This window comes from Leptonychotes weddellii, chromosome 7, assembly GCF_054177405.1.
Source record: "Leptonychotes weddellii isolate Sample4059 chromosome 7, ASM5417740v2, whole genome shotgun sequence".
Lineage (NCBI taxonomy): Eukaryota > Metazoa > Chordata > Mammalia > Carnivora > Phocidae > Leptonychotes > Leptonychotes weddellii.
Window position 1 is genome coordinate 10,451,732 of NC_138375.1, and position 21,842 is coordinate 10,473,573.

At 46.2% G+C, this 21,842-nt stretch overlaps 1 protein-coding gene across 3 annotated transcripts in view; it reads left to right on the plus strand.

Annotated features, from left to right (window-relative positions):
• LOC102731976 (triple functional domain protein) overlaps positions 1-21,842 on the plus strand; it is a 314,385-nt gene that overhangs the window by 172,006 nt on the left and 120,537 nt on the right. For all 3 annotated transcript variants that reach the window (XM_081825910.1, XM_081825911.1, XM_081825912.1), the window contains exon 11: positions 10,244-10,435. In XM_081825910.1, the coding sequence (XP_081682036.1) occupies positions 10,244-10,435 (192 nt within the window). The remainder of the gene's footprint in view (positions 1-10,243; positions 10,436-21,842) is intronic.

The window sequence follows — 21,842 nt, forward strand, 5'->3', positions numbered from 1 at the left end:
TATTAGAAAGACAGCCGACTTCTTGGGGAGCTGGCTGGCACTGTTGGTTGAGTGCCCGACTCGTGCTTTCGGCTCAGGTCGTGATCCTCGGGGTCGTGAGATCGAGCCCCGCGTCGGGCTCTGCGCTCAGTGGGGAGTCTGCTTGGGAGTTTCCCTCTTCCTCTGCCCCTACCCTCCACTCATTCTTGCTCTCTCTCTAAAAAAAATAAATCTTAAAAAAAGAAAGAAAGAAAGGAGGAAAGGAAGGAAGCAAGAAAGCAAGCCCACTTCTCACCAGGAACCACAGATTCTGGAAGTTGGTAGAATAGTCTTAAGGGAAATTAACTCTGAACCTGGAATTCCAGATCCAGCTGAACTATCGTTCAATGATGAGGATAAAATGTGGATCAAGACTGAGTGAGTTTACTACTCAGATACTTACCAGAAGAACTAAAGCATATAGTTTAATTTTTTAAAGATTTGTTTATTTCAGAGAGAAAGAAAGATTGCTCGTGCATCAGAGTGGTGGGGGAGGGGCAGAGGGAGAAGGAAAAGAATCTTAAGCAGGCTCCATGATCACGCCGACATGGGGCTTGATCTCACGATCCTGAGATCATGACCTGAGCTGAAACCAAGAGTAGGACGCTTAACTGACTGAGCCACCCACGTGCCCCAAGGCATATAGTTGAGTAAGAATAATGGAAGCACCCACTATAATGGGAACGCTGCAAAAACAGGGACTTTGTTTTGTTCTCTATCTCTAACGCCTAGAACAATGCCTGGCACATTTAAGTGATCAGCAGATATTTATCAAATGAATTAGTTAATAAAAAGGAAAGTATGAGAAGAAAGGACTGGGATCAAGAATGAGCATATAAATTGGGAAATATATTTGTAAATCCAAAGATTGACCATTTAAACGGTAGATTTGGAGTAGTTAAAAACAGGATGGCGCTGAAGTACCAGAGCACTTTAACTTGGAAGAGGAAGTGGGTTCTGAGGCCGGCAGGAACTACTGCTCAGCTGACTGACACTTGTAAACTCACAGGCACATTAGCATTTTGGAGTGACCACTTAGAGTCTAGGGATAGGAAGTGTCACGTCCTAGTAAGCGTAGCAGGAAAAGAAACAGAAAACTGGGTAAATAAAAATTCATGGAAATGGTCTGGTGGAAGCAAAAGAAACGAAGAAAACAAAAATCATGATAGAAATCACAGAATAAGATGCAGTAATTTGTTCATAAGTATCAGTAATTACAATAAATGCAGAATAGATTTTACTTGTAAAGAGACAAAAGATTCTCTGATTCTTTTAAAAAATCATGGTATTATTTTCAGAGGACACACCTAAAACATAAATACCCAGGAAGTTTGAAAGTATATAGCCTATTAGAGAAAGATCCACCAGGCAAATATTAACCAAAATAAAACTGATTTACGAATATTAATATTAAGCAAATAGGTTGGAGGGTATAAAAACATGATTAGAAATAAAGAGCTTCTTCCCTTATAAAAAGGAAGAGTGTCAATAGATCCAACAATGTGGTCTCATCTGTAAGGCAGGATAGATAGAGGAGTAAACCGTGGCTGTGTGTCCGTAGGTTCTGCATGACAGAGGGTTAAGGTACACACTAGTTTGGGGAACTGAATTCGGGACAGACTTAATGGGATAACAGAACAGTCTGCGCTTAAGTCTTGTTCAGTGAAAATGCCTTTTCTACATGTCTTCACATACAAAGTAAAAATGACAATCCCTGTCTTTCTGCTTTCTCCATCTCGAGAAAGGAGCAGGAAAAGATGGTGTGTTCAGCAGCCTTGCCGCAAGCAGGATGCGTCTTTGGAGCATTTTTCTTGTCTGTTTTATGTGTGGTGTCCCTACTTCATGCCTGTTGGAAAATATTTTGTCTTCTTCTTGTAGAAGAAATGTGGAAAATGTGCTCTTATCTCCCCTTCATTTTTTCCATGTGATAAGCTACTGCTGTGGCCGATGTGGTTTGGGGCTGGATATGAAATTTGTGTCATATGAGCAAAGACTTCAGGCACTGAAGAAAGTGAGAGGCAGAACTGCAAACAACCAGGCTCTGGAGATGGAGGCTGCTCCCTCAAGTAGCATGGTCACCCATGGCCGTAGGCTGGGCTGCTCTCACCTCTTCCCACACCTTCCTGAGCTCCCTCTAATAGGGAGGATGATGGTCTACCGAATGTCCTTGTGTGTCCAGCACTCCATCGACCCTTCTCCCTCCAGTTCCTGTGGTTCCTTCCATTCCAAATTAAGAAAATCTCTACTATGGCTAACGCCCTATCTTTCCATGGTAAACTCATCTCCTCTGGTCTAAGCCAACCATCAAAGCTGTCAACACAGGTTTCCAGGGGGCAGCAAGAATGAGAAGACTCTTTGTGGGAAACATTTCTGCCCTCAGGTTTCTAGGGCAAGCCAAGGGTCAAAGTAGCACCCTGAGCTGTGGTCTGCTCTTCACCCCTGGTTCAGAGACAGGCAGATGCTTGTTTGCGCTCACCTCTACCTACTCAGCTGAGTCCCAGTCCTTTCTTATCTGTGCTCTTTGTCCCTGGGATTCTGAGGGGTGCCCATACTCTTCCCCGTACACGGTAAGTGCTTAAACCCCAAATCTGAGCTGTGCATCAAGAGCAGCCTTGAATACAAACCCTTAGTTCACTTTGCAGACATCCGCACCCGCTGTCCCTCCCTCTGATTTTCAGATCCTGGCCATGTGCAGCAGGTTTGGTCCAGACAAACAGTGGCCTTGCCCTCGAGGCAAGATTACATGTTGTGTTTGTAGCTTCCTTCACTGTAGTTTTCTGGCTCTTCCCGAGGGACACAGGCTCGGCGCCGCACAGGCCGAGGCCGGCGGCAGTGACCTTCAGCACCCTTTCCCCTGCCTGCCCCATCCTCGACTGCTGTCCGGCAGAACAAATCACAGAAGTGCTTATGGCAGAGATCTAAGTCGGTATTTTAGATTTATGTCCTTTTTTGAACAGGATGGCCTTCGGAAGCCCCTTAAATTTGGGAGCAGATACGGTATTGTTAGTGCTTAATAAGGAGCTGTATTTCATTTTCTGAAACATATTCACAAAAGTAAAACAAAGTTTGGGGTTTAGGGAGAAGAAAATTCTTTTTTGCCGTTGTTTAAGGTTGGTGGTTTTTTAGGGTTGCATCTTGAAGGGTCCTTCGGAAAATCAATTCTAAATTGTCTTTAGCAATCTAGATTTAGCCATTTATTTAATACACTTATAGCCAGCTTCTCCAAAACAGTGAGTTGTGGCATATGGTGAAGTACCAGATACAAGAAGGAAGTGGTGAAAATCTTATGGTTGAATTCATTTAAAAGGCACTAAATATAGATTTATTATGTAGAACAGTTCTGGTGTTCTGGGAAGGAGGAACCCGAGAAGAAGTCAGGTTGAGTTGGTGGGAGCGAGCTGCACAGCCTGGCGTCACGTCTGCAGGGCGCGAGACTTCCTGCAGGAGCCGCCGGCGTGGGGCTTTGTTTCAGGCACCGCTGTGGCCACATCAGGAAGCACTTGGATACGTTTTGCATGCAGTTTTGCAGAGCCAAGAACCTCCTCTCTACTAATCTGATGATCCATCCCTTCTTTATTTTGTACGGTGATTGTGAGTAGCTACTTCCTATTGCATGAATTCGGGCTGATGAATGTAGAGGGTGTGGCCTGGGCAACTATGTCGCATTTTCACGCGGGAGCTTTACAGAAGAAATACGTGCTTTCCCCACGGAAGCTTTCTGCACATGACTGTTGGAGAGGGAGATGCTCAGGCAGGCATTTTTCTCTTTTACCTTCTAAGTAGGTATTCAAGTTAATGTTCCTTTTTAGATTTAAAAAGCTATGATTACAATAGCCGGTAAAGTAAAGCCCACAAAACTCTGGTTGAAGGAAGAAGCCGGCTTCCAGAGCACAGATTTCTTGAATACGATTAGTAAATCTCTGCCATAGCATCTCCCCATGGGCGTGTATCCTGCGAGCGCTTACACTGCCTTCTCTCCTGTCTGCCTGTCCCCTGAGATTCACATCACCTTCCAAAGATGGAACGTATTGTGACAGCCTTCTCCATGAAGCCGTTTCTGTCAACAACTTTTTATGTGTGCCATGTAATTATCTTGTCTTCCGGGATAAAGAAGTGTGGCATTTAGGAAAGCAGGAGACATTCCATTTGGGCAAGATTTGCAGAAGATAATCAGGCCTATTCTCCAGTTCCCTGGTCGCTACTGAGCTCATTGTCCTCTTTTGTGCACAGCATGTCCTAAATTTTTGATTTGCTACAGTTAATAGATCCTTGCTTCTATACCACAGGCTACTATTTCACAATAAGTTCATTTTTTGATATAAGGTGTGGTATTTTGTCTTTTTAAATAAATTCGTAGTGGAGAATTTTGGCCCGACGTTTACTATCAAGGATTTCCTTCAGGTTGGCATGTGGCTTACAAGATATCAAATTTCCCTTATCACAGACATTTCTTAAATTTCCTAAGGCCTTCACTGCTTTTATGACCATGGGCAAGTTCCTCCATTTCCCCAAGCCTCAGTTTCCCTAGCTGTAAAATGATACCTAATTCCTTCCTTCGCCAGGTAGCTGTGACGAGACTAGCTGTGCTGATTCCCTGCCTAGAACCTTGCCCTGCCCCCCTCCCCCAAAATTATTTCTCTGGTAAAATGCTAACACATACAGATAGCCATCAGTAGTCACTATTTTGCTGTACCTAAATATGTGCCATACAGACTTTTTCACTTCTGCTCCTAGTGTTGTGAGTTTTACCACACGGTAGCGGATTTCAGCGGATTTCAGCTCTGTATCACCTGTGTGTGTGCTGGGGAGAGGGGTGGCAGGCTTGTATCCTGTGCTTTCCCTTCGTGGATGAAAAGATGATCCCTGGCAGTTTATGGGCCTTTTAAATGATTCAGAACACTGGGTTTGTTTGTTTTTAAGATTTTATTTATTTGAGATAGCACAAGCGGGGGGCAGAGCGAAAGGGGGAAGCAGGGTTCCCACTGAGCCGGGAGCCCGATGTGGGGCTGGATCCCAGGACCCTGAGATCATGACCTGAGCCAAAGGCAGACGCTTAACCGACTGAGCCAACCAGGCATCCCAGGACACTGGGTTTTGTTTTTTTGTTTTTAAAGATTTTATTGGTTTGACAGAGAGATAGAGAGCACAAGTAGGCAGAGTGGCAGGCAGAGGGAGAGGGAGAAGCAGGCTCTCTGCTGAGCAGGGAGCCGGACGTGGGGATTCGATCCCAACACCCCAGGATCATGACCTGAGCTGAAGGCAGCCGCTCAACCGACTGAGCCACCCAGGCGCCCCCAACACTGGGGTTTTTAATACAGATTATAGATGTACTGACCCATCATTCTTTTTTGTTACATTAGTATAAAATACCTTGAAAGCTTTCTATATGCAGACTTCGGTCTATTGTTTTTTTTAAACAAAACAAAACGGAATAGAAGTAATCATTCCTTGAAATACTTATGTTCTCCTCCTCTCCTGTGTTTTCTAAGATCAAGAAAACCCTGGATTCTGTCTAAATGTAGCCTCTGGCCATCTTCTGTTGGTCCCAGACCAGAGCAGCTGAGGATCTGTAGAGAAAGGAAGGCCCGATCTGCCCTGCAGTGTTTCCTGAGTCCTAGCACTTTTGCAATTTGAATTTTCTTCTCCAGAAAAGAGGAAACCATTCCGCCCCCATCCGGGCCTGGCCCTTCTAGTATCTCCTTTAATCCTCCTCCCAGGAAATGTGGGCCCACCTCTCAGAGGAGGAACTGGGCCCACAGAGAGATGCCTTTGGGGACAGGATGGCAGGCCGAAGGCAGAAGTCTGGTTTCTTCAGGCTCTAAAACAGCCTCCTGACAGCACCTCCCCTGAAGTAGACATTTAAGTACTGAATTTCCCCTTGCAAGAGGAACCCTGGCCTGGCCATTTGTTGTTTGAACAATCCTAGCTCTCCTGACTGACTTGGACAAGTCACTTCCCCTTTGCGCTCTTGTGATAGGGCTTTGCGGGGCCCAGGCCCAGGGACTCCAGAGTCACCATTTATGACCGGTATGCTCATTAGCACATGGAAATCTGTTATCTTCTGTGGCAGTGGGACCCAGGGTGGGCTCTGTTCACAGGAAGGCCTTCGGTCTCAGAGACCCTGCATGCTGACCCTGGCTCCACCAGCCCCTCGTGGGGCCCAGGGAAAGCCGTGGAGTCTGTCGTGCGGGCTCATTTTCTCCAAGTGTAAAATGAGAGGTGGGACAAAGTAAATACTGGGTAGTGTCTCCGAAAATTAAAAAATGCACTTGTTTGTTGGGAACGAACTCACATATGTCTCAGATATCCTTCCCTGCTGGCAAAGAGGTAGAAAAGCTTTCAGAGACAAGTGTTCAGTGCTGGGAGGCAATATCACCGGCCGATCCCCTTATCAAACACGAGAGGTAAGCAACTTCATGGCGGTGATGACAATAAGAAAATAGGATTTAGCTCTTAAAAGAATGTGTGTGTGCTGCAGAAAGCATGATACTCTGTTAGCTTCTTTCGTGCCTCTGCCCAGAGATGCAGAGCATGCTTCCTGGGTGAGGCTTCGCGGGGGGAAGCCTGGGTCTCCATAAAGGCATCGTCCCCAGAAAAGTCACCTGAAACTGAGCCTCTGATGGTCATAGACCCTTGGTCGGCAATGTATGCAGAACCTCAGTGGCAGGAGCCCTTGATGCTGATAGCTGAGCTTCACAAGGAGAGCTTTCTCTGTGCCCAGGGGCTGCACCGAAGGGCCCAGGAGCCAGCCCCTCAGGAGGGAAGGTCTAACTGAGATAATTGTGGAAAGTACCCAAGGATTATTCCAAAGATGAAAGTTTTTTCTGAAACATCCGCTATGTGTATGTGTGTGTATATTGCATATACATGCACCCATGTAGCTGACCTTCGAACAACGTGGGGCTTAGGGACACTGACACTCCCCCACTGCAGTTGAAAGTCCATGTATAACTTTTTTTAAGGTTTTATTTCTAAGTGATTTCTACACCCAACATGGGGCCCAAACCTACAACCCTAAGATCAAGGGTCGCACGCTCTACCAATCGAGCCCGCCAGGCACCTCAAAAATCCGGGTATAATTTTTGACTCCCCCCACAACTTATCTAATAGCCTACTGTTGACTAGAAGCCTTACTGATCACATAAACAGCCAATTATCATATTTTATGTTATATGTATTATATACTGTATTCTTACAATAAAGTGAGCTAGAAAAAAAAGTTAAAATCATAAAGTATATTTGCAATACTGTATTCATTTAAAAAAAAAATCCACGTATATATGGACTGTGCAGTTCAAATGTGTTGTTCAAGGGTCGACTATATAAACACATATACTTTTAAACTTTATTTTTTAGACTAGTTTTAGACTTACAGAAAAATTGTGAAGATGATACAAAGAGTTCCTGTACCCAGCCCCCAGCTTCCCCTATGCTTACTGTTAGTATGGTACATTTGTTAGAGTTAACTGACAGTACTGAAGCCCCTCCTTTGTTCAGATTTCCTGAGTTTGCCCCATTCCAGGATCCCGTCCAGGATGCCACATGGCATTTAGCTGCCGTGTTGTAGGCACACTCTCCACACTCAGACCCGGGCCGAGCCCTGCTCCCACCTCCCAACAACCTTGTCCTCCAAGCCCGGTGACTGCCCTGCAGGCCTGTTTCCTTAGCTGTGGAAGGGGCTGTGCTGAGGATTAGACCCAAGGCCCAGTGAGTGCTCGTGGCTGTGGCACAGGGAGAGGTGGGTGTGCAGCCTGTGGTGATGATAAAAGAATAGACTGACTTTTCGTTGGCTTTTATGGACACTTTTAAATTCTCTGTAGACACTGCACCCCGACTCGCGGCGTGCCCCGGGATGGACTGCTTCTGCCCCCACGCTGATGCCTGGGGTGCCCATCATTCTGTTCATGCGCATCACGACAGTCCTTCCTAAGGCCATCTCATACCTGTCAAGCCGTATTTACACTTGTTTTAAATTTTGGGGTTTTTTTGACTTGCAGGAAAGTTGGAAGTACAGCACAAAGAACTTAACTCTCCCTTGAGCCATTGACTTGAGCATGTATTTCCTACCAGGAAGGGACATTCTGCTGCTGTGTGCCCCCCATGCCACTGTCAGAATCAGGAAATGAACACTGCTGCAGGCTTACCTTGCAGCCCCTGGGCCCCGCGATGTCCTTTATGGCGAGAGGACCCAGTGCAGAAATGTCTGTGGCGTTGAGTTGTCATACCTCAGAGGTCCTTGAGTTTGTAGCACCTCCTTGGTTGTTGCTGAGCTTTGGTGACCTGACACTTCAGAAGATTTCAAGCCCGTTATTTTGGAGCATGCTCCTCACTCTGGGTCTGTCTGACGTTTGGTCATGAGTAGATTCCGGGTATACGTACGTCCTCGGCCCACTGTATCAGGGCTGCCGCGTCCTTCTTGTGCCTTCCCACCAGTCGGCACCTGACTTTAACTCGTCCTGCTACGTCTGCATGCAGTTTGATTTCTAGGTTAAGTGTGTCTGCCACATTTCTCCATTGTAAGATGAGTCACCTCCCCGCTTTGTAATTAGTAAGTATGTAGTGGGGAGCTACTTTGAAATTCTATAAATACCCTGTTCCTCAGCCAGTTTTATTTATTTATTTGTGTCTGTATGGACTTATGGTTTCCTGTTGTATTTCGTGGATTGTACTCTGTTACTGTCATTGTTTACTCTCAGACTGTCCCTGATTTGGCCATTGGGAGCCTCCTCAAGCTGCCTTTTGTGTCCTGACCTACCCACATTGTTCTTGAGTATTTCCTTACTTTTGGATACAATAAGATGTCTCAGCCTCCTCTTGTAGTCTGTCCCCCCACCCCCTGAGTAAGCCATTTGTCCAGGAGCCCTGGTTCCTTGTAGAGGAGAACGGTGATTACAGGTGGAAATCTGGATGCTACATGCTTATTGCTTTTGGGTCACTGCTGCTCCTGGGCCTTCTTGGGACAGAGCGAGATAGGACATGTGAGTGTGTGTGTGTGTACAAACGTGCATGTTCACACATCTGTGAAAACCACGTATTCACACTCAAACCTCCAATTCCAGCCCAGTGCCACAGGGTTAACTCAGCTTTTCTCCTTGTCTGTATTTGTAAGTCCCTTCTCTGAAGTGAGGACCCTGCCTCTCATTATCCTTAACCTGTTCGCTTAGTAGATAAATGTCCCTGGATGTGACCAGTCTCCCCAGTGGGAGGCTGCCCGTGCAGTGGCGCTGTCGTCCTTCCCCAGGCTCAGGCTCTCTGCGGGGACACCGCCCCACACTCTGGGCCACTGATGAGATACCCACCCTGCTCAACTTTGGGACTCACATGTTGGAGAAGGATGAAGGACTCCACCTGTTTCTCAGAAGGACCGCAGCCTGCTCTGTGGGCCTTTCCGGAAGACCTTCCCTCTGTTCTCACGCTGCGCCCAAGCCCTCCCACCTGTCTCGGCTGCCCCCGGCCCCTGCCGGCTGGCCCTCTCTCTTGAGCAGCTCCACGAACAGAGTCAGGTCTCTAGCACACCTCTGTATCTGTGGAACCCATTTGCAGCCTTTCATTTATCATGAATTAAAATGGAGTAATTTTCAAAGTGTTTTTGATACCTGTTAGCACATAACTTTCAGCTCTTTAAAACCCTGGCTACTTTATATAAGCCATTATGGTCATTTCCTTTTTCTCAAAAAAATATGTCCCCTTAAGTAGAGAAAAGATAAGCACGGATTACTGATAAGTAGAAACACGTTAAGAAGACAGCAACTTGTATTTGCAACGTAATCATTCCACTTGCATTTGGGGAATTACAAAATCGTACATCATACTGAAAAACAAGACTGAAACTCTGCATTCTGCCCCAAGACTGGAGGGGAAAGTGAAGTGGGCACTTGTGCTAGGTGCTGTCTTCTGGATGTGCAGCCCAAGAAGCTAAGGGCCTTCTGTGAGTCGTGGGGCAGCCAGAAGCTGCCTACAGACACCCCAGCACTGCTGTAGAGGGAGGGGCTTTGCCAGAAGGTTCAGGGTTTAACAGTCTAGAACAGTAATGGCAAAAGCTGCTGATGCAGGTATATTGAACTCCTAAAGTCATCTCTTCCCATCATTTTTTTTCTGTTGAATTTACAGAAATGATCAGGAATGTCCCGAACTGACTCAGTTGCAGTCTGTTAGGATGCCCAGCCGTTTTGTTTGTTTGTTTGTTTTTAATTCACCCTGTTTCTCTGGATTTTCTCTTGTGCAGAACACATATACCAACGCGGATAAGTTACTAGAGGCAGCAGAACAACTGGCTCAGACCGGGGAATGTGACCCAGAAGAGATTTATCAGGCTGCCCATCAGCTTGAAGACCGGATACAAGATTTTGTTCGGCGCGTGGAGCAGCGCAAGATCCTGCTGGACATGTCCGTGTCCTTTCATAGCCACGTCAAGGAGGTAAGGCGTCAGGAGACACAACGGAGCCTGGGTCTGAAAGGCTCTGTGAACCCCACGGGAAGAGAATGGGCAGAGTGGACTGGTCGTGATACGAGGAAGTGGATGGAGCAGAGTGGCCAGCGATGAGGTGTAGCGCGTTTGCAGCAAGCGGGCCAGCGTGGACGGGGGTGCGCTGGGCTTCCTAGCCTCTAGCCCCACAAGCATAAGCCTGCCTCTGCCGGGGGACGTGGGAGCCTGTGTATCTGCAGGACTGGACCCGTGAGGGCTGGGCTGGCGGATGACCGGTGTGGAGTAGCTGGTGAGCAGGGACGTGTCGGGCCGAGGGCTCTGCCCTTAACTTGGAGAGAGAACAGAGCACGTCCGTTTTAGCATCAGTAAACGACCTGCATGTTGTGGTCAGAGCTGGGTTTCCTTTCTGTGTGTTAGTCTGTCATGTGGCCAACATCATGGTTGACTTCTGATTTTATCAGACTGTTCGACTACTCTCAGATTCTGATAAAAGCGAATTTTACGTAATATTAAATTTAAATGTACAAAGCCACCATGGCCATGATAATATTAATGCTAATGTCATAGGTATTCTCTCGTTAATGCACTTACCTCATTGTAAGAGATAATGTTATTTGATGTATGAAAAATAGGGAGGTACTAATTATGCTTTTGTGTGTGTTATTCTTAGTAGAAATCGCATAAAATTACAATTCAAGAAACTCCTATAGCTTTTGAGAAAAAAAGGACTTACAAGTTCAGTAAGGATATCAACTTTACTGCATCTTATTTCTAAGGGAAGAAAAATTCTCCACAGCTCTTTATAAATTGGAATTGAGGAGCCCTTCCAGGTGATTTGGAATTGAACACATGAAAGCTTATAGACACAGGCTGGGAAGAAGGATCTAGAAAGAGTAAGGCTGCCGGAGGAACACGGGAGGGGCATCAGAGATCAGGAACCAATAGATGTATTCAAAAGGAAAGAATTTCACTGCCAAGTCTAGGATCTTGGGCAGTCAGTCTTCAACCAGGCCATTGTGACTTGAAAGCTTGGCTCCCAGGAGAGCACACTTCCGTCTTACTCTGAAACTCTATGAGCCCGTGTGGCAAACTGGAGGCCCCAAGACCTTGTGCTTCAGCTGCACCCAGGCTGGTGGTGGCTCTGCCATCCTCTGCTGAGCAGCCCTTTCTGCAAAAGCCGGCACTTGATGAGCCTCGGACGGCCATCAGAATAGAAAACCAACACCGCTAGTTTCTTTGCCTTCTCTTAATAATGCCATAACTAAAAAAGACTTTACAACGTTTACAGAGAAACTGGGTTTTTTTCTGAGGATCCATGGTCATTCTGAGGAGACGTACAAATGCTCCATTTGTCCACAGCAATTTCTAGTTACAGATATAGCAGGCTGTAAGTTCTTCCCTCAGCTCAACTCAAGCCGTAACCACCAAGTAGCCTCCCTGCCTCTGGCAGCTCTTTTCCCAGCCTCCCGCAGCACTGCCACCAGAAGTAGAAATTTGACCATGTCATAGCCTTGCTCTTGAACCCTCAGTGGCTCTGTGTATGTGGGGCACCGGCCTGAAGCCTCTCAGCATCCTCGTGGCCTGGCTTCCACTTTTCCTCCAGCCCCTCGTACTCAGGACAGTGTCCCCAAGCCTGTGACACTCTCACACCCCTGAAACTTGGACTTGCTGCTTCCCTTCGCTTCCTCAGGCAGAGTTAGCGCTTTCCCTTGCACTTCCTGGAACTTTCTTTACATGCATCTGTTGTAGCACTTGTCCTAGTTGCCGTACAGTTGTGTGTGTCTCCCTCTTTCTCCTCATATGGACATGTTAGCTTCTCTTTATCTTATGCATTTGACCCCCACGCTGAGAGGGAGAAGGTGGTATTTGTGACAGAGCAGATTGTGTTGTTGCTCATGAAGCTGCGGCAGCCAGCCAGCCAGCCAGCAGCGAGGAGCTCTGAGCAGCCGCCGTGGCCCCCGTGGCCCTGGGCGGTCTGTGCTGCGGGAGGGGAGGAACCGCAGCCACGTGTTGGTGATCTGATACTTGTCTCTGTGACATGCCTAGTGATACTCTTTAGCAGGATTTGTAAAGGCTTAGCTTGCCTTTAGGACAGAGCAGACCTTTTACATGACACGGTATTTATGGTTTACATCACCTTTTCAACTTGGTTACAGTTTTCAAAAAGCAGACACTAAAGGGAGCTTGAAGGAAGGCATTTTATAAAAGCTGTCCCCCAGAGACTCCGCTTGTGGTCATTGGTTTTTTACATCAGTAGCATTTTTAAGAAAACAAAGAATCTTAGAATGAAAACATTCCAGTTAGCCACTGGTAGGGTCTGTCTTGTCACTAGCCTTGTTAATTTATTGAACAGTGAAAACATATTTTGTTTTCATTGACTTACGCTATGGGAACCTCCAGAATTGATGACGCTGGTAGACTGAGGAGACCTCAGATCTGGTTTAAAGGTGGAGTGGTTCATTGTTACAGTTCAAGAATTTTCAGCGCATTCATCCTTCCGTTTTTATATGAGAAACTGCCACAGTGGCAGCGAAGCCGGCATGTTGACCCTGACTTGGTTCTTCTTCAGAGATGCGAGGCCGAGGAAGGCTGCCCCCGATGGCCAGTTGGGGTGGGGGGGCTGGCACACACAGGCATGGACTGCTGCCTGATTCTTCCCTGCCATGTGCTTGGACTTCATTTTTAGCCACTCTCGGAGTACATTCATTTTTTACTGACCAGCTCCAGAATTTTCCCCCATCTCCTTTCTCTGTGCTGGATCCATCGTGCCCCAAGACCCACAGGGGTATTTGGTAGGTTTTATGAGGGAAAGGAATGATTTCCTCAATCATCATGTTTTGAAACTGGTTATTGAATGAAAACTTAGATCCGCTTAGAACAAATTTAGTTGAAAACAAGATGAAAAGTGACAGAAGGGCCAAGGAGAGGAAGTCCTACTAATCAAATACCTGTTTGTATAAAGTAAATAGTTTAACGTACCAGAGGAATGGAAAATTGCTAAAAGATCTCTGCTATCTGAACGAATTTTTCTCAAGCAGATCATACAATTTAAAATTACATAGAGGGGGGCGCCTGGGTGGCTCAGTTGGTTAAGCGACTGCCTTCGGCTCAGGTCATGATCCTGGAGTCCCGGGATCGAGTCCCACATCAGGCTCCCTGCTCAGCAGGGAGTCTGCTTCTCCCTCTGACCCTCTTCCCTCTCATGCTCTCTGTCTCTCATTCTCTCTCTCGCAAATAAATAAAAAAAAAATAAAATAAAATAAAAAATAAAATTACATAGAGGAAGAGAGAAGAAGCAGGTTGTCTTTTTCAGTTAGGCAAATACATGAAGCTTTTTGGAAGTTAACTTTCAAAGGCTCCCCAGTGGCGGCATGCAGGTTAACTTTCTCGCCCCCGGGTGCCCAGGCGTGCTGGTTTCTCACTTCCTCCAGAGCACAGCAGTGGCCCTCATCTTTTTGCGGTAAATTTCTGGCTCACTGATGAGCACATAATCAAAGGTGATCTCATTAACAACTAACTTTAAAGGTGCTGGATCAAGGTGATGTCGGTTCAGTGCTAGTTCGGGAATTCTGTTTATGAATCCCACCTGGAAGGGGATTGGTGGTTACACGCCGTGGCAGACCAAGCACTTAGGTTCTGAGCGAGACCTCTGGACTCCATGCTCTCTTGATCCCAGAGGACGGAATATAGAATTCCCATTCCTGGGAAGAGAGCAGAGAGGAAATATTTTCTACCTTGAGGTCGGACGCAGAAGGTGGTTAATAGAGGTGTTAGCCTCAATTTCACCTTCCAGATTTGGAAGCATTCTGGGACCCTTCCGAGTTCCCCCCCCCCCCCCCGAAAGCAATTCATGAGATGCTTTATCTCCTCTCAGAAGGCTGGAAGACTGATGGTCTCCTTTTTCCTTTTGACAGTGTTTTTAAGGTAGTATTTCAAAAGAATGTTGATTAGCCCCACATGAATTTGGATTTTATTTTAGGAGTTTTCTCCTCCTGCATTTTGTCTTCTACCTCTCGATCTTTCTGTGTTTTACTCACACCAGCTCTGACTGTACCTCTCCCGTTATTAGTCCTGTGTTACCTGCCCTCCTTTCCTTTCGAGGCTTTATCCCCATTGTTGAGTCACATATTCGCTGTTTCAAACTCCTTCCCAGGTGTCTCCCTGGCCAGCCATCACATGCCAGGACAAAGATGAATGACCGGTGGAGAAATATACTTCTGCTTTCATGTGTGTGGTGTGTTTTAGTCATTTGTTTGTTTTTCATGGTGGATGTGAAGTTCCTTGAAGACCAGAACTATGTCTCACTTATCTTTGTATCTCACTAGTTAGCCTGTCTTCCAGACTCAGCATAACCTCTGTCAGCGTGGGGAATAAATGATGTCTATTTCTAGCTCACCATTCTGAGATTTAATGATAGAGGGACATATTTCCATTTCCAAATATAGCATAAGCATCGTTATTTTCTTCCATTCGTACTTTGTTCTCAAAATTAGGTCCTGAGTTAATTGATAATTACCTTTGAAATTTGTGGGTTATTTGAGGCAACGAGGTGGTGGTTTATTTCTGGATTTGATTCAGTGACTTTGAGTTGGTTTTGTTTGCTGGATTCCTGAAAGCCTTGGTTTCCCAGGGAAGACCATTCCCATTTGAATCAGGCTGTGACTCTTGCTGGGTTTAAGTAAAGAAGGCTTTTGGTTCTGTTTCTGCAAACTTACAACTGGGACAAGTTTTTGTTTGGGGTAATGCTTGGGAAAAGAGGAACCTTTCATTTTATTCAGAAGTCAAAAACAAAGGCCTCCCAACCACCTGGTGATTTTTTTGTCACAGCATACCCATCTGGCTTCATTTTTATGCCTACAGTTAAGCAAGCAGACTTCTTTCTTTATGCTTGGGCCAGTACTTCCCCTCCCCGGGGAGCAGGGCCAGAGCCCTTGTGGACTTCACGCTGTGGCCACCGTGGTCGGGGAGGGTTTCCAGGGAAGCGGGTGCTGTGTAGCTCCTTGGGGGGATGGGGCTCCCGGGGCCACCTCTCCTCTGGCCCTCACTTAGTTTGCGCCAGGAGTGTGTTGAAAACAGCCCCAGTGCTTTCTCAGTCAGCCCCCTGCTTAAAGGACCCAGATTTCCTTTCTCTGCTTTCACTGGTGGAGCTGGAGAGTGATTGGGCATCTGCTGGTTAACCGCATGCAGGAAAATTGTCTGATGGTGCGTGTTGTTCCTTGTGTCGACCAACTGCCCTCTAACTGGACTCTTGTCCTCGCTGACAGTCACTGTGCAGAGCCTACTCCCCCTGCCTGACCTCCCGGAGAGGGCCTGTCTCTGTTCCCCCCCGGCGTGCCTGTCCCAGGGGATGGGACACGTTAGCGAGTGTCCCCAGCCTATGGAGCTTCAGAGCTCTCCAGCTCTCCCACCTGTCCTGTGCTACGTTCTCTACAAACCTTCCATTTCGGCCTTCTCAGCTGTGCTTTTGCTGATGACTCCTGTGTCTGCATCGTCTAAAATGATTTACACATTCCTCCTTTCCCATTTCCACCCCGACATGTATATCTCCAGAGACGTATGTGATACCTGCAAACATATTCCCATCTTTCTTTTTTAGCTTTCAGTCTGAAATAATTATAAGTTCACAGGAAGTTGGCAAAAAAGAAATGGACAAGAAGTCCATGCCCCTTCTCCCAGCCTCCCCCTGTGTCACATCTTACATAACCACAGTGCACTGTGAAAGCTGGGAGGTGACTTTGCTATGCCCCACAGAGCTTATTGCAGTGTCACAGGTGTGCACACACTCGTATGTGCAAGCACGCGTGTGGTTAGCTCTGTGCACTGTTATCATCTGTAGATTCATGTAACCACCACCACGTTCAACATACAGAATCCTACAGAATTGTTCCTGTCACCCTCCTGATACACCTCCTGTTCATACCCAACCCCGACTGCATCTCTAACCCCTGGCAACCACTTATCTGTTGTTCTCCATCTCTATAATTTGTTATTCAAAAATGTTACATAACGGGATCATACTCTATGTAACCTTTTTACTCCATAGTCATTCCCTTGAGATCCATCAATACTTCTTTCCTCTTCATTACTGAGTAGTGTTTCATTGTACGGATATGTCCTCGTGTGTTAGCCATTTACCCAGTAAAGGACAGTGGGGTTATTTTCAGGTTTGGGTTGTTATAAAGAGAGACAGTGGCCCATCACACACAGGTTTACACGTGGACTGAAGTTTTCATTTCTCTGGCGTAAGTGCCCAAGAGTGCAACTGCTGGGTCCTCTGGTAAGCTCATATTCTTAAAGTGCCAAACTGTTTTCCAGAATGGCTGTATCATGTACATTCCCATCAACAATGGATGAGTGGGCTCTAGTTTTGTAACTTCTCAAAAGTCAGGGATTGCTGTGATACATTTGTCAACGGGAAAGGTTAAGCCCCAATGTATAATAGGATGTTTACTTCAGATGATTACATCTCAATAATTTATGTTTAATATTCAGTGCCCTAGCTGAACTCTCTCCTCCCACTCTTAAACATTTGATTCCTTTGATTTATTAATCTGATGTAGATACAAATGAGCAATTAAACAGCCCCAAGCCAGACAAAACAAGAGGAAGCTAAGGGCTAGACCCATCTACTGTGTTGTCAGCCCTCGCGTGACTGAACGTTACATTTGGCTTTGGGCATTCGGTTTAGCACTTTGTCTTCAAATAGTCTGTGGTGTCTGGTATTTAAAAAAAAAAAAAAACGGTCTTCCCATAGGTGGAAATATATGTATATATTTTAAAAAATCTACTCATTCAAGCTTGCTTTCTGTAAAAATATCATCTTTATTAAAATAATTAACAGAGTATATCAAAGTGGAACATGTCCCCTGAACTGGCTGAGTGATCTGGGGCAGACTGCTCTGGAGCACCTTGGCTTTCCCAACTGCAGAATGGGAACACTAAAGCTCAGGGGCGTGCGGCTCAGCAGAGCGAAGCTGTGGATGTAGTAACGAACCGTAGCGCCCATCTTGTAGGAACAGCCAGGACATGTGCCTTTCTTACCTCCTCATGCCGTCTGTAGCTTGTTGGACACAGACAGCGTGAGGCCAACTTAAACCTGAGATGCAAAGGTATAAATACCCAGCTGTGATCTGATCTTTTCCTCACTCATCTTTAACAGAAGCTGTGCAATCTACTTGTGATGCCCTCGCTCTGACCCCGGTGTTTAGGATCAGAGTTGAATGAAGCCTTTCTGGAATGTACGCTGTTTCTCCAGCCCCGCTCTGTCCCCAGCCCCACTCTATCAGGACCGATTTGGCTCTTACAAGGAATCTTTACTCATGGGTCCATCCATACTGGCGTGTGTTCCTTTGTACGCATCACTTAATGCTTTTGTTACCAGCCAAAGCTACAAAATAAGTGATGGTTTTTTTCACCAAATAAGTGCAAAACATTTTTGTTAGCCCGTGGGGAAAGAGGGATGTTATTATCTAAAAGGAAGTTCCTTCTATCCAAATAGTCCGATATAAAACAAGTATTTTCTGTAGAGTAGTTTAACACTGGCTTAAATTCATGAATTTTCTATTTCTTAATATTGGTCCAATATTTTCAGGTAGAGAAAATTTTTATATCAACAAAGTAATTAGACATTAGTGCAGAGAATTACAGTGAACGCTAACATACCTGACACGTAATGGTCACTTAGTAGATGATTATTAAATGAATGAATGAATAATGTACTGTATTGTCTTTATTTGTAACTCAGTATTACAATAGGGAATGAAAATCTATAACTGCAGTGACTGACTCCAAATTTTACAATTTCTTGTTGAAGGGTCAGCCCTCAATGGAGAGTTGCAAATGTTGGCTTTAAGTCATTGTTTGTGGGTTGGCCTCAGTTAATATAATAGAAAGGGGAAGCACTTGAACAAATGTCAAGCCAGTGCAATGTTCTAGGTCTTAAAATGCCCAGCTGAAAATGGATGTATATGTAATCTTCTTTACTTGTTAGACTTTAATAGAGCATTTTTAATATTCTTAATTTTTTATTTTGATACTTGGCTTCATAAACCAAATGGGATAGGTCTTTGGTTGATTGCAAGAAGTACATCATCCGTGTGCATTTCTGGCATGTATCGTTTGTTATTGATTATTGTTCTTACTGAATAAGTGGTAGTAGAAAGGTTGATCGCCAACAGCAAATGAGGGTTTTGTCAGGAAAGCTTAAAAGCTCTAGAAAAGAAAGGCTTTTTTGGTTTTGTTGTTGTTTCTTTTCCTCTCTTCGAAGCCCAAAATTCAGAACCCCAAGGTCAAGGAAGGGCTGGGCCTTCTGCCTGGTGCTACTGAAGTCTGTGCATGAGAGAAGAAAGTAGACTTCATGCACTTCAGACTTAGAAGTGGAAGATCAAAATGAGTGAAGGTTTCATAAGAAAAGACTTACTTCTTCTAAGTGAGTTCAAGTCTCTCTTACAGAAAGACAAATTAGACCCCTGAGTAGTGAGAGAACTTGATGGTTGGGTCTGCTGATCTTTAAGGAAGAGTGAGGGGAGACACACCAGGGGGCTGGAGATGCCGAAGGCAGAGTTCACACAGCACTCAGGCGAGGTCAGTCCTAGACAGAGTTCTAGAAAAGGCGGTTTATAAACCGCCAGTAGAGGAAGAAGTGAACAAACAAGTTATAGCATGTTAATTTCATTCTTTACTGAGTTTCTGGTTTCATGAAGGGCATGCAGTGGAATTAGCATTTGACATTTAATTTGTAGACAAAATAGGAAAGTATGGGCAGTCTGTTAGAACAGTCACTAGAATCAGACTGCTGAATGGCTGGGAGAAAATGTCAGCTGAGGGAGTCTGTTACACAGGACCAGCCCTGTCCTCATCCTCCCATGCTGCTCCCCCAGTGGAAGGTGCCAGGAAGAAAGTGTTCGATAGTAAGGTATTACTCATCATACCCGGTGTGTGAGTAAGGAAGTAATTTTCAGTCCAGACCCGTGGTAGGACCAGACTTGCTGATAGTGGTGACCGTGGGAGATGGTTGGACTTGAGGCCTAGTGGGATGGGCAGGTGTCGTCCCTGATGTCACCTTCCGTGGGCGAGCAGCCTCTGTAGTCGTCCCGTCTTTGAACTGACTCCACTAATATATTCAGAACTTCTGTTTCCCAATGTGACATCTGGAAAGATTGCTCATCGGAACTCAGGCACCCTGAAAACTCGCCTTTGTTGTGTGGAGAGCTGTTTATCTTGAAAATGGGCAAATGGCCACAAAGCAAGGGCAGGCTTGGTGCAGCAGAAATAATTGTGGCTACCTTAAAAGTCTTGCCAGGGAGACCGTCATCATGGAGGTTGTTAGTGGGTGACCTCAGTGGGGCTGGGGGCCTATGTCTCCCCTGTATGTCTCTGTCCCCAAGAGGAAAGGCATGCTTATCAAAGTCTAGGCCAGGGTCGGTAAAATATGTAGGATCCCAAAACATGTCAGCAGAAATAAGTCAAAATCCATCAGAGAAATTTCATTCATGGGTATGAGCCTTTTGAATCAAAAACACTCACCTAGACAGGTTATAGAGTAAGGGTCACAAGGGTGGTCACAGCACTTGTTAAAACAACAACCTTACAGGGCACCTGGGTGGCTCAGTTGGTTAAGCGACTGCCTTCAGCTCAGGTCATGATCCTGGAGTCCCGGGATCGAGTCCCGCATCGGGCTCCCTGCTCAGCAGGGAGTCTGCTTCTCCCTCTGACCCTCCCCCCTCTCATGCTCTCTCTATCTCATTGTCTCTCTCAAATAAATAAATAAAATCTTTAAAAAAAAAAAAAAAAAACAACCTTACACATGTTCATGAACAGAGTACACAATAGTGTCGTGCCCAGTGGGTGTAATGAGCAAAAGCACGGGAAAAAAATCCCGATTGGGAGGCAGTCACCTCGCTGTGCCCTGCTGGTTGGATCCACACGTGATGTCGTCTTTGCTCTCCAGCCCCCACTTTGCAAGGGCAGGGTGTTCAGAGGAGAGTGAGCTGGTGTGGAAGGAGTTTCAGATCCTGCCACAGTGATGGAGTCCAAGGACTGAAGTGTTACCCTTGGGATAGAGAGGACAGACTATACCAATGCTCTCTGTCCTCAGAGGCTTGAGGAGTGAAGGAGGAATTATGCTTTGACTAATTGCAGACCGTTTTGGGGGGAAAGTGCTTGCTCAAAATGACGTGGGGGTGGGGAGGAGCTCTTCCCAAATTTGAAACCTCAGGAAGAGTTGTTTTATGCTTTGGTGATGTCGGGGAATAAAAGGAAGAAAGAAAATCCCTCATCTCAAAATCTCTGTATTTCACCAAGTCGACTTAAATATCTGGATCATTGAGGTTCCCACTCTGACCTTGGTCTCTGTGTGGGCCCTCTATCCAGCCACATCACCTGTGCCTCGCCTTGTCCTTGATCCCATGTCTACGCCTCCCACCCTCCAGTGCTGCGGCGCCCATTTAACTGGGGGCTGCCCTGACGTGCTCTTCCTTCTCCTTCTGTCCCCTCTCTTACACATACTCGCATGGGTATTATTTCATGATACTGACTCTGATTTATGCGCCCCCCCCCCCACCGCCCAGTACATCCTTCACAAACGTCCTTTCGTCATATTAAGGCATCTTTTATCACCCACCCCAGAATAACAAGGTACTTCTCAAGCCCTTACTCCTCCTTGATCAGGGTACCAGGCATGTGCACCATTTCAGGCTGAAGAAGGTGCCTCGCATGCGGGAACAGCTCCCCTTTGAGCCCTGCTGCTTGTACCTGAAACTGAATCACGATTTATGTGCACATTGAGTGCCCTCTGAAATCCCGAAACTACCTACTCCTGCTCCTGGCTCACAGCTTCTGCTGGGGGGACGCGGCTTTTGTGCTTCCCGTGGTGGCCTTACAGTTCACCCATCCCTACTGGTACCCAGATGATTGTCTTTGTCATAAACAAGGGTAGGGAAGCAAATAGGGGTGGTGGTAGTTTCTGTTTATAAAGTGCTTGGGGTGACCAAGCACTTTCACAGGTCTGTGGTCACTTCGTTTGATTTTCAAACTGGGCTTTGCCAGTTAGGGAAGACATATGGTAAGATGATCCAAGATTTCATGGATGAGAAATCTGAGGGTGGAGAGTCCCAAGGATTTTCCCAAGGCCACGCGCAGAGAAGGGCCCACATCTGACGTGTTGGGCCCCGCCTCCGGATGGAGCTGGCTTATAGACTGCATTCAGATTTTGCATCTGAAAGAGGTTGCAGCTAAAGCAATCCCCAAATCCCAGGCCTCCGATCCTGTCACCTGTGGAATAGGGCTGGAAGCTCAGTCCTTCCTGGGATTTCCCCCAGGCCAACAGGTTCCTCTGGGAGCGCTCTCTGGCAAAGTCTCCCATCCAATTAGTGAGGAAGGGGCTCTTCCAGGAGATTTC